At 40.2% G+C, this 13,349-nt stretch overlaps 1 protein-coding gene across 1 annotated transcript in view; it reads right to left on the minus strand.

Annotated features, from left to right (window-relative positions):
- ZC2HC1A (zinc finger C2HC-type containing 1A) overlaps positions 1–11,798 on the minus strand; it is a 35,999-nt gene extending 24,201 nt beyond the window's left edge. The window contains exons 1-2 of the mRNA XM_005517076.3: positions 11,709–11,798; positions 173–246 (exon numbers count right to left, since the gene is read on the minus strand). Coding sequence (XP_005517133.1) covers positions 173–246; positions 11,709–11,724 — 90 coding nt within the window. The 5' untranslated portion in view covers positions 11,725–11,798. The remainder of the gene's footprint in view (positions 1–172; positions 247–11,708) is intronic.
- Positions 11,799–13,349: the final 1,551 nt, after the last annotated feature.

Below are 13,349 nucleotides of genomic sequence, written 5' to 3' on the forward strand. Positions count from 1 at the left end.
ACCTGAGACAACTGGAATCAGTAATTACTTGGGGGAGGGAAAAAAAATAAAACCAAAACCCCTACCAAAACAAAGCACCTAGATCTATTTTATTTAGCTATATTGAGCACTGCTTAACTTGCTTATCAACTTATCAAATCTAAAAGCAAATCTAAAAGCTCACACCACTTACCAGCGCTGCTGGAAAGAAAGTTCTTCCACAAATCTTACATGGCAACAGATCTCCAGTTTGCACTGTAATCTCACCTTAAAAAAACCAACATACTTCTTTAAGAAAATTTGATTAAATCAATAACAAAACATTATTTCATAAATGCTAACCTCATATACACTTAGCCATAATAAGAGTTGTTACTGTAAAAGTATACATCCTTTGACTTGTGCAGAGACTGTGCAGATGAGAAAGGCAAAAAAATACTTAAGTCCTTATGCACTTTTGGAAGCTGTCAGGCCCAGCAACACACCACCAGCAATTCTGTTAAGATACGTAATTCCACTCCCTTAAAAGGATGCATATCGATATACAAATAAAAAAATCCCCTGTAAGTCCCAAAGACCGCTCAAATACACACCAAGAATAAAGCTATTTAGTGGGTATTTCTGTGTCTTTGGAAGAGATCAAATTTAGTGTCAAATACAGAAAAGTGACATTCCATCGTTTATTTTGCTCTACTAAGTTAAACTATTCCACTTTCTTATGTGAAGAAAACATTCTGGAATGCTATTTTCAGTATATATTTAGTTCAGATTATTACTGATGGTTTACAGAAGTATTTCTGATGTTGCTATTCAAGCATTGGTAAAAAAAATGTAAACAGCATATCTGATATACAGCAGATCCACAGAACCAGACAAAAGACCAACAAGTCAAAGGATCAAGGCCTATGCAAGCAAATATATTCATAATGCATATGCAACAGAATTCATATATGCATTATGCAACAGAACTGTGGCAGAGACGAAAAACTCCAGGGTTTCCCGGCAGAAGGCATCTATTATATCTAGTACTATACCAGAGGAATACAAGGATATTTTTATATCACGTACACATCAAGAAAGAGGCAGTAAATTTGGATTATGTTTGAGACTTACTAGTAGCTTTCTCTGTACTCAATCTGACTATTGCAGACAACACAACTGTCTCTATTTACACCACATTAAAATAAAACCACTTTGAACTGACTTGTATTTTAGGCAAAGCAGCATCTTAAACTAACAGAGTCATCAACACAGCAATGTTCAATGATTTGGTCAGCTTTTGTTCCTGGTTTCCCAGTGGAAAACTGTTTTCCATCTAAACATACATACTTGCTAACTTAAGTGTATGACCAGTCCTAAAAAACGAATAATTTCATTAAATACTTCAAAGCAAACAAAGAGATTCAGGCAGCCATAGTTCCCACTGAAAACCATTTTTGCCCAAATGCAAAGACTAAAACTGAATAAGATCTCTATTACCAATTAGCAATTTTTGTCTATTTCTGATTTTTTCAATTTCTTAAAGCAAATTCACTCCCAGTATATAACTGCATACAATGTATTAGTTGTATGAACATACTATGGAACACAATGCATTTTAAGAATTAATTTTAAAAATCACATGAAAAGTACAGTTTAAAACATTTAGTTCATACCTTTAAGTAATTTATATACCTTTTCCATGTAGATATGAATAAGCCTGTCCTTACCACAGCACAGCAACACTGCACTGACAGTAACCAAGTTTTACAAATGAAAGTCATAATCAAGCTTCCTTTTGTGCCATCTAAATATCTGTGCATTTAGATGTACACAAGTAGGAGAAGTAGGAAAAATGCAAAACATACAGATAAATCTTGGTTTTCTTCTATTCTTGCATTTGAATTATACTTGAATGCTATGAAGATTTACTAGGAACTTATTTTTTTACTCTATTATTTTTTCAAACTCTATTTTAAAATATTATGTCCAAAATTTTTTCCATAGGTCTATTTTCATAAACCCACAAGCCTGAGCACCTGAACACTGGTACACAGCTTAGATGGCTGGGAACCTGCCCTCACCACTGATCTGAAGGGTAAGCAGCAATGGCTGTAACCTTTTCTCAATTACTCCACTCAAAAATACAAGATATCCACAGATCTGTTTATTTCATGACTTCATTCTTCAGAGTCCCTACCACTCTTAATGATGATAAACTACATCACTCAAAGTGAGCAAACTCACTTCTGCTAAAGAGTTCAACTTCTTTTTATAACATCATTCTGATATAACCCTCAGCTTTGCAGAAACAAGTGAGAGGCATTTTCCAAAAATATGAAGTGACACTGTTTGTGTCTTCAATAAATTAGCTGAAATAAGTCAGAATTAGGGATCTTGACATAAGGTATACAGTATATGATTAAGAATTTGTCAGAGAATTCTTTCAAACAGCTTCCCTAGTAAAAGAAGTTACATGTCTCACTGTTCACTGTGTCCACTGAATTCCAGAATTTGAGCTGCTGTTTAAACTCCGCCTTAAAAGAAGCAGACTTGATGGCTGCTCACCTGAATGAGCAATATTTACATACAACATACCTAAGCACATGGAATGCCAATTACCACTTAGTGCAGCTACAGTTACAGAGCTGGATTTCCTTACAGCATTCCCACTCTCCTCTGTTGCTGGCAGGTAATCACATCTGCCCAGAGCTATTTCTACTGCCAACACCTCCTGTGTAACACAAATCACTGACCAAAACCACATAAGGAAGTAATTTAAAAAAAATTAAAGTTCCTGAAGTTTTGTTGAAAATGGGAAGCCAAGCTTCATATTTGCACACTTACCCCTTCAGCTCCTTAATTCCTCTGTGATTTCCTCATTTTTAAAGTTATAAAAACCCCAACACCAAACAAACCAAAACCACAAAACCCTAACATTTCTTTCTAGGAGTCCAGAAGTCTTCCGTTACAGAAGGGTTAGCAATGTTATTACATGAAATCTGATAACTTAAAAATAAGACATGGGAGTAAAATTCTGAAAGTTGCAACTGAGTTAGTTTTGGCTTTGTTTTGTTTATTTTTTTAAAAGATATTAATGTGCAATATCTACTGTAATTATTTTCCTGAAAGAAGTTAACCTAAATGGTTTTTAATTTGGGATGCACTGTGGGGAGGAGGTTAAAAAAAAATAAAAATAAAAAATGGAACACAAATCAGGAAACAGGAGGAGGATATGCTTGACAAAATGGTCTGAGAATAGAAATTGGTAGCAAGATGGTGTCATGGCAATTTTCTTCAGTCTGTAAATTTAGCATCAATGCAAGACTTCTTTTTAAAATAATTTTGGTTATATAGCCACAGAAAACACAAGATCCAGCAGCTACAATTCTTTTCCTTTTTGCCAACTTTAATACCACTAACCACCGGTGGTTTAGATGCTTGTATTAAACAAGAATGTAGTTAATTTGGAGAAGGGCTGAAATAATTATTACTGCTTATCTAATCAAAACACATATCGAGAAAAGATAAATATGATAAAAATTGTTATGCGAATACCACAGAAGTGGTATTTCAGTGGAAGTGATGCCAGAACTATGATACAGAGCTTTACATCCTATTCTACTGCCTCCCTGAGACCAAGTCTCAAATAAAAACACAGTCTACAACCTAGTATGATGCTGGGTATCTGACTTAACCAGATTGGAAGCTTATCAGCGGGACTACAATAATCTTATAATTCATGTTTGTAAACTGCCCCTGTCAGGGCTCTTCTTCCTCCAGCTACTTCCAAATCACTGGGTTTATACCTACACAAGTTATTGCACACGTTCCTTCTGAGTATGGTTACAGTATAGTTGCCTATACTTTCTGGTCTTGAAGTTAAGAGGTTAGCTGTAAAGTCTGTGTGGACCACTAAGGCTGGCAGTACAGCTTTACAGTCTCCAGTTGTATCATGGTGCTTTCAATATAGGTAAGTTTAGACTTCCCTGAAACCTAAATTTCAAGGGAACAACTTCTTTCTTTCTCTCCTCTCCTTCAAATACCACAATTGATTTACATCAAAAAGGGCAAGCTGCCAGTTCTCAGTTTATCTATCTTTCTCAGTACAATGAGTGGACCCACCAATCCATACAAGTTTGATCTGACACGGTCACAGCCATAGCACTTGTTCTTGCTGTCATGTTCACAGATAAAGCAGTTGTGTAAACAGACTTCACACCTAGAGGGAGCAAAACCCTTCAGTACTGCTGAACAACTTTTGTTACACTTTTCTCTTTTGGAGAGCTCTATATACCCATGTATGTGGGTGCATTTAGACAGGAATTGCAGAAACAAGATTGCACTTTGTAATAGTATTTCATCATGTTGTAAAATCTGACTGCCCTTCAAAACCTTCTATTTATTTACAGCAGTGACAGTATTTAGGCCAGAAAACTGTGATAATCAGCATCATCAAGCCTCTCTGAATTCAAACATGCTGAAACACCCTGGTACAATTCCCAGCTTTGGGACTAGGTACCTATTTGAAGCCAGCAAGTAATCTGCAAGTGTTGAAAGTTATCACCTGAAGAGGGCTAGCCAGATTCTTCTGTAAAACTGTATTCATTGCTTTTAGCATAACTCCATTCTCATCTCCAAGAGTTCCACAGATTTATGGTACAATAAAAAAATGCTATTCATACCCCACAGCAGTTAGAATCTGCATCATCAAGCCACAGCATCTGGTTCTTTGATGACTGCCCAGTCTCTAACATATGGCCAATAATCAATATTGACTGTGTTATATTTTTTTAATCAATGCACTAACTAACCACAGCCTAACCAATGGCAAATACTACAAGCAAGAGCCACCTAAAAATTATACCAATGCAGTGACACAGGTAGGGAACACTTCACAGAATCATAGAATGGTTTGGGTTGGAAGGGTACCTTGAAGATCATCTAGTTCTAACCCCCTCTTGTGGGTAAGAACACCTTCAACACCTTGCACAGACCATTGAACATTTCTTTAAATTAGAGCATTAATTTTTAAAATTTAAAGCATTAATTTTTAAAAGCAGCTTTGAAGATAATTAAATAACATAATGGAAACATGAATGTATCAAAGCAGGAAAAAATATTCCAAAAATGGTCAAAGTTTTGCAAATTTGTACTATTTTGCCAAAAGGGATTTTGAAATGCAAATGTAAGTAAGGCAAATACAGTGACTATAATTCTTAACAACAGGCAGTATTTGCCATATTTTGGTCAAGCCTGCTTGATAAATGATGTGTGCATGTTTTACCCCACCGAGCACATCCCTTCTCACCTGTGCTATTCTGCAGTTTGCAGGAAAGAGACAAAGGAAGAGGAAATCACAGTGAGCTCTGCCTCTTAGTATTAAACCACTCATATACTTTGAAATTTTTCAGTAGGTAAGTTTTCACGATTATCTGACAAATAGCAGATCAATCTACTTTTATCTATCTACTCCCAATTTTATAGGAAAGCCTCATGAACTCTCCTGTAATCCTGTATTGGCAATCTTGTATAAACCTGTCAATTCTGTTTCCAAAAGATAACACAAAGCACTGCAGCATCCATTCCTTCAAGCTGAAAAGACTTTCATAGTACTTCTACACATTTTTATATCAGCTTTTCAGTCTGACAATGAAAATGCATTATATTTGTCAAAAACCATGTTACTGCACTGAACATGAATGAGTCTGATGATGGTGAATCTTATTTGCAGTCCTTGAAAATAACACATCAAGGTGAGACCCACTGCCTCAAAGTGACAGGCTGGAGGAGGATTCTATATACTTTTTTCGGTGACTGAGAAATGAATTCCATGCAGTCAAGAATGACTGTAACAGCAGCACACACAACTCACATCATGGTGTACTCCCTTTTACTACAACTGTCTGTCCTTCTTTGCTTCCTTCCTCATATGAAGCATAACTTTTAATGTGAAAACGTGTAATGTGTGTCACATTACACATCCTTAAAAATAACCAGCTCTCTCTATGGCCATATCTCATGGGACTCTTGCAAGCAGATCCCTAAAGTCACAGCCTGCTCTCCTGAACTATGATGTCCTGCTATTCACCCAGCTCCCTCCTCTCAGGATCTTGAATTCAACCATCCTACAGTCACTGGAGGAAAGGCTGCCCCTGGCCTTTACGTCTCACATGTCTGTACACATGAAATACTGTAGGATTGCCTCCCCTTGTCAGGTCCTTGATCACCTGGGTCAGGAATTTATCATCAGTGCATACCAGAAGTCTCCTAGCTGCTTGCAGCTTGCTGATTTGTCCCTCCAGCAGATTAAAGTCTCTTCAGAAGTTAAAGTCTCTCATGAGGACCAAGGCCTGTGAATCCTCCCAATTATGAGGGAGACCTCATATTTTTCCTGATAAGTGGGTTTTAGCAGACAGCCAAAACAGCTTTTCCCACACTGGTCTGCCTGCTAACCCTAATTCATACTCCCCCAGGTGGTTCTACAGCAAAGCTCCATTGCATTCTCACTGCTCTCCCACATAAAGGGCAACTTCCCCCCTTGCAGTCCAGCTGGTTCTTCCTGAAGAGCCTGTACTCATCCAGCACAGCACTGCAGTCCTGTGAGCTGTCCTACCACCTACACATGATTCCAACTTGATTCTAGCCCTGAAACACAGTGCAGACCTCCAATTCCTCCCATTTGTTCCTGTACTGAGTGTTAATGTACAGGCATTCTAGAAAGTCACTCAGTCATGATGGCCATCCAGAAAAATCGATTAAACCTTTCCCTGCATAGCCTATGGAAATGCAACTAAACCAAAGGCAAACAAGCAGCAGTATTTTATTGACCTGCATTCCAGATGTATCATCTAGCCTTCTATTAACAAGCTTTAAGTTCAACCAGAAGCACTAGGAAGCATGTGACCTGCAAAACCCATGTAAATATTCTGCTTTGGCATCAAAAGCACACTGTTCTCCTGTGTTCGGCTACAGGCACTGTGATGATTCTGAGGGCAGTCAGGCAAAGACTTGCCTTCTCACACCAGCCTTAAACCAAGACTGTTTTGCAACAGTGATCCCCAAAACAAACCTGGGCTCGTGCATTCTACAACACAAGTGTAATTGGACACAGCAACCCCATCCTAAATCAGGAACTTAACTGGCAAAAAATAATGTTTTAAAAAACTCTGATAATAAACTTAATTTATAATATATTGATTCCTGGTTTGCCTCTCCCTCAGGATTTCTTTACAAAGTAAGCCCACTCCTCAGCTGCTCTGGTCAAGTGCTTACCACACTCCTGAAACCAGGTTTCACTGAAATTCAACACCTGCTTTTGAAGACAACCACACTGTGTTGTGTGCAGGTAAAACATTTTCATCTTTCCACTATATTCAACCAATTGAAGTCAATTAGTAGCTCAATCAAGCTTCTGAAATTTAAGTTAAAAATGCAAGAAATCTAAAAAAACTATAGAACAGGACATAAAATCTGTTAGCTCTAAGATACTGAAGAAACTAATCTGAAAACTTCAAATTCCTGTCTACACACATTCTTGTCTACTTCCTCTCCTTTAAAGTTGAAACATATTCTGGTAGTACACTACCCCATATCATATCAGCCTGAACTCAGCTTTTGGGATTTTTCCTTAAGAAAAATAACCAGTTTTTAAAAAATAACAACATGATGGCTTAAAAAAAGAGTCAATACATTGACCAGCTATAGAGTGTCAAATTTAGATCACTTAATAGAGGTGCAAGTATGCCCAGTGAAGCATCAGTTCAGTGCAAAGACACATTTATCATTGTGTATTGTATATCTCATTATCAGAGACAAATAACTTATTAAAAATTATATACATTAATATTAGTTTTGCATTTCAATCTTTAACAGTTTCCAAGTTGCTATTTTAAGAACAGCGTACAATAAAATTAATTCCTTCTTTTGTGGGACAAAAGATACACCTATTAAAAAATAAAAGCTGAAATCTGAAGTCAAATGGAGCTAAAGAAAACGGACACCGAAGTAAGGAAGCTGCTGCATGGATCCAGTGGGGCAAGGCAAAGATCAACTCTAAAAGCAAAAGAACACTCGCATTAATATTATTTTTGCTTTTCTACATGATTTTCTACACTATTAGGGAGAAAAATAAGATTGGGCATTCAGAAATCCTGTCAAAACAAGAATAAGCACTTGCTCTCAAGAGTCACACTACTAACATAAAACCCCAAAGGAGAGATCTTGCGCTGTTAGGGGTGGAGCAGGGCATCTCAGACATTCCCCATGCCATGGCAGGGTCCAGGGACAAATGCCAGCTCTCAGCAATAGATGCTGTACAGAGAGATGTCGAGGACACACCCAGACTGCTCAGTGTAGTCCCTACACAGATCCACAAGGGAAAGCTCTGGGTTTGACACTGCAAGCTATTTCCTGAGCCATTATCCTCTTCCAGTCACAATCAGCCTTCTCTGGCTGCTCGCGTGTGGGGCTGGGCAAGCACTGTCATGAACTGCCACAGAGAGCTGGAGTTTTGCCCTGGGATACAGCTGCCCCTCTGCCCCGTATTCCTTAGGCTGGGATGGGCTGTGAACAAGTGTGGGAAGCGGCATTTAGTTGGCTCAAGCAGCTGTTGTTGGCATCCTCCCAGAAAAAACAACAGACTGGAGAGAAGCTGATCAAACACCACCATTGGACTGCTCCAGCTTAAATGAAGTCAGGAATTCAGTGCTTGGCTCCATCTTGCTCAAGTAAAAAAGAGGGCAACAAACACACCAGTGTGACAGCTTTTTTCTTGATATCCAGCAGTGAAAGCAACAACAACATGTTAATCCATCAAAAACGGTCCTGAGATTCAGCACGTGGTGAACTACTCATGAATGGAGTTTTAATCTCACCTTAGAGATCACTACATTGTCAGACAGAGCCAGTCTATTGCTCTGTTTTCATCGGTAAGTTAAATGAAAATTGAAGAACAGCTGCAAAGTAACAAATGCTAGCGACTTTAGACTTAATATCAGGTTTGTCACCTCTAATGACAAGCATGATCTCATTACTTTTACAAAACTTTAAAGGTACAAATTTAACTCAGTCTAGTAATATAACAATACTGACAAAAATAACCTCATAGAGCAACAGCCTTAAAGAAGCAACAAAAGTAAATTTTAGAATAAACTTTTAAGTGACATAGAAACCTACTTTGCCATTTCACTGAACATTTAAACTTGCACATAGTGAGAAAATGCAACTGTGACACTTTAAATATTATTTAGCTTTTTAAATGTCATTAATGCAGTTCCACATGCCAACTATTACACATTCATCTCTCCACTTTTTGGAAAGGATCATGTTAAACTGGGTACAGATCTTTCTTATAAATAGCATGCTTATATGAACCAAAGTAAAACAGATCTTTCATCTATAATGCTGATCTTCAGCCAACCAAAAGCACCAGCTTCTGAGGCTGGAAAGTCCAGGACAAGCATCTTGAGCCTGAGAGGGTCCTCCACCATCACAGACACACCAAGAGACTGCTGTCAAGAGATAAAGTCCTGCGCTTCATAAACACGACCCTCGCACACACAGCTGTCAAGCACCTACTGCCCCAGTCAGCTCTGGGAAATTATTTCACTAAACACTAATATAATGAGACAGCAGGCTGAGCCAGATTGCAGAAGCTGCCCATACTTCTGTCAGATGGGTATGACAGTGCAATTCCACATCCAAACATAAATTTAATCAAAGATGGCAACCAGCAATGGTATTCTAAGTTGCCAGAGAAGCAATGACTGAATAAAAGCATAATACCCAATAAAATAACTTATTGTTGTTATTATTATTTTTGTAAATATTTTGCCTACATTTTTTTCTGTCCTAGAGCAACCTTTCTACAAAAACCTAATCTGAGCCTAAGCTAATATGCATGAACAGAGACAGCTTAAACTGAAAAACTGCAGGAGCAATAATAAATAAATAAATAAGAGCAAACCCACTTGCTTCAAATGTTTTGAAGCAGAAAGGGAAGAATTTTACTTTGTGGCGGTTTTTAAAGCATAAAAACATAGCACAAAATAACCCACAAAAATGCAGAAAATTGTTCTTAAGTTTCAAAAACTTCTGCATTCAAGGACGCTGGATAACAGTGTGAGATATGAGTGTTCATACGGCAAGGACAACTGGAGTTCTGGAGTTTTAGACATGACTTATTTCCTGTGCTATTCTGAAATTAATCTCAAGCATTCAGAAGAATCATTTCGCATGATGGAAAAAATGCTTTGACAAGCTCTAGCATTTGAAAGTACTTTCAAGAAAAGGTTCAGTAAAACATGAGATTTCACCTATGACTTAGCAGTTCCCTTCACTCCCAGTAACTTCTGAAATACAAGCAAGATAATGGTTTCATTTCCAACAAGTCAGAAATTGGACAAATTTTATGAAAAAAATCACAAGTTTTTTTAGGATTCTGCTGTTGTGTCTAGATGCACTTTTCTCCTACCCCCTGTAATTAAGGTGCTAGAGCTTACACAACACAGCAAGCATAGCTGGCCTTGGTAAATCAGCACACAGCCAAATCAATTGATAGATGCACTGCAGATGATGTACGGTCTCAAATGCAGTCAAATGCATAGCTTACTCAAAATTAAGGCAAACTCTTTGTTTTGGAGAGGTAACACACCATTGTCCTGAGAGCTGAAATGCCTGATAAGGCATTATTTGATAAACACTGGATAACATCTTTCAAATTTCAAAGGCATTAACAGTCAGCAAAGAATGCCGAGTGGATCAAAGAAATCTCTTGGGATTTTAATGCCAAGTTATGTCCAAATTTAGAGTCTTGATGAAGTCACTAGGCTCTAGAAGGATCCAACTAATGTAAAATCTACTAAAGACAGAACACAGGTATTCTGTGAAAATTAATTTAGTCCTTCAACTGTTCTAGAAGGTATAAAGAACAAAGGCTAGTTTGTGCTTACTCCTATTTAAGCACTCAGTTATCTCTACAGAAGTAGAGCATGCAAGACTTAGTGACTGCGTTGTATAGCTTCTCAGAAAAGGTCTGTATTTTTCTAAGTAGTATGGTTAAAGCAGCTTCCAAAACGTAATGACAGGCCTACAAAAATGCTCAGATTGCAAGCTGTAACTTCATGAATTCCAAGCTGATATCTATGTTATGATGGAAAACATCATCGCTGAAAATGATGTTATCATTTCAGAAAGCAAGAACGTTTTCATTAATTCAACCGCCACAGGATAAAGTTGAAAATACCCTGTCAGCAAATTCATACCTAGTTTTCTTCACCGCACTGAACATTTCCCTAGCATGATAAGCGGATCTTAACACCCACCTTAGCCATCTGTTAGCAAAAAAAGCCGGGCTCCTGGCAAAGATGCCCGCACGCTGCGCCGCACCCCGCCCGCAGGGGCCCCGGCGAGCGGGCTCGGAGCGCGGCCGCCGCAGGGAGGGGCCGGCAGGGCCGGTGCGGGAGCCGAGCAGCGCCCGAGACAAAGAGCAGGGAGCCCGGTCCTGCCGCCGCCCGGAGCCCCGGGCTCCGCTGCCTCTCGCCTTTGCCCGCTGCCCCCTCCCGCGGCGCTCGCCCGCCTCAGCCCCCGCCGCCCCCCGGCACTCCCGGCCGCGGGGGCTCCGCCAACGGGGAAGGCGGTGCCCGGGTCCCGCTCCCACCGCCGCCACCGCCCGAGCGGTGTCCCAGCCGCAACACAAAGTACCCGCCTCGCCCCGGGCGCTCCCCGGCTGCCCCGGCCCCGGCACTCACCTTCCAGCCCCTCCATGGCGCGCCCCGACCGCCGGCTCGGGCTGGGCTCGGTTTCCGACCGCCGCTGCTGTGGCAACGCCGCCACCTCCCGGCCCGCCAACAACCGCCGCTCCCATTGGCCGGGCGGGCGGCCACAGCCCCGGGCGGGCGGGCGGCCTCTGCCCCCGGCACCGCCGCCGCGTCCCCGCCCGCCGCCCGCATCGCCGGCCCCGCTCCGCCTCGGCACGCCAGGGCCGTGTCACCCGCCCTTAGGCTGCCCCCCTGGTTGGGTCTCCCCAAGACAGCAGGGCACCGGGTCGGGGCATCTCCCTGCAAAAACCAGGCGTGTTCTGACTTAGGTGCGATGTGACGGGTCCTGAAGTCCATACGTCGAGGTTACGCTGAGATCAGGATCTCCTTCCAAGAGCAGCTCAGGGACCTCTGGGGATCATCCAGTCCAAACCCCTGCCAAGGCAGGATCACCTATAGCAGGAACGAGTCCAGGAGGATTTTGAATCTCTCCAGAGAGGGACGTTCCTTGACCCTCCCTGAACATGAGGGCCAAAGCAAAGCACGCGGGGAGAAATGACCTTGCAGTCGACAAAGCATCCAGCATCTCTGGATGGATACGGGCAGCAACCGGGGTAGTGTCAGAGACCCTCCACCCTCAGCACCCAGCAGCTGAATAGATGGGTGCTGATGTGTGGCCTTTCCCTTGCTTATAGGAAAACTAGGACAACTACAGGAAGAACACAGCAAAAAATGTTTCCAGGTTCATGTCCTGAAAATAATTGCAGTCAAGGGATTCCCCCACCCTTTTTTTCCCGTTACTTTCTTAACTGAAGGAGATGCTAATATAAGATTGCTATCTTGACTGAATCTCCTGCTACAGGATAACATTTGAGTATGGATGTTTTTGAAAAATAGTGCTACTAAATTGCCGTTGGCTAATGAATGCAAATAATGCTTGATACATATGGAAATTCTTCTGTTCCTTTTACAAAAGGTCTCCACATTTTTTAGCAGCCAAAGCATTTCAATATTTCTTTCTTCAAGCCATTATTTTAGAATTACTTCTTAAGATCTTTTCTTTGTCTTTCTTGTGGCAATATGTCGTGAGCAACTAATTAATAAAGTTTTTTTAAAATTCAATAAACCTTATAGAAATTTCTACTGTCTTTACAGGCACACACAAATAATTTCTCTTCTTATGCTAGACAAGTTGGTTGATACAGATTCATTTGTCCATAGAATCACAGTTACTGTCCTTACAATGGAATATCTGTGAATGCAACACAAAAAAACTACATTAAATTGGAGGTTATGGTCATGTTGTCATCTCTCATCCCCTTAGCACAGAATAAAGAGATCCAGATGCTGCATGCCAAACAGTCAGCATGTAAATCGTTACTAATGTATGATTAAAATCATAATTTGAGACCAAAAACTTGGGTATATATGGTAATTCTATCTGCAATTTTTTTCTAGTAAATTTAGTAGAAGTACATTTCAGATTTGCCTTTGGTCTCTAGAGTTTATGCTTATAAAATGACAGGCCATGCCAGAAGTAGCTAGTTTGCTACCAAATTGCAAAGTTCTAAACTTTGCAAATGATCCTGTAAATCTTTGACACAGAACTTAAATAAGCCTTTATCTAGCAAG

Source organism: Pseudopodoces humilis, chromosome 1 (genome assembly GCF_049639895.1).
Source record: "Pseudopodoces humilis isolate 2021_Gansu_Grassland_sample_001 chromosome 1, ASM4963989v1, whole genome shotgun sequence".
NCBI classification, from domain to species: domain Eukaryota; kingdom Metazoa; phylum Chordata; class Aves; order Passeriformes; family Paridae; genus Pseudopodoces; species Pseudopodoces humilis.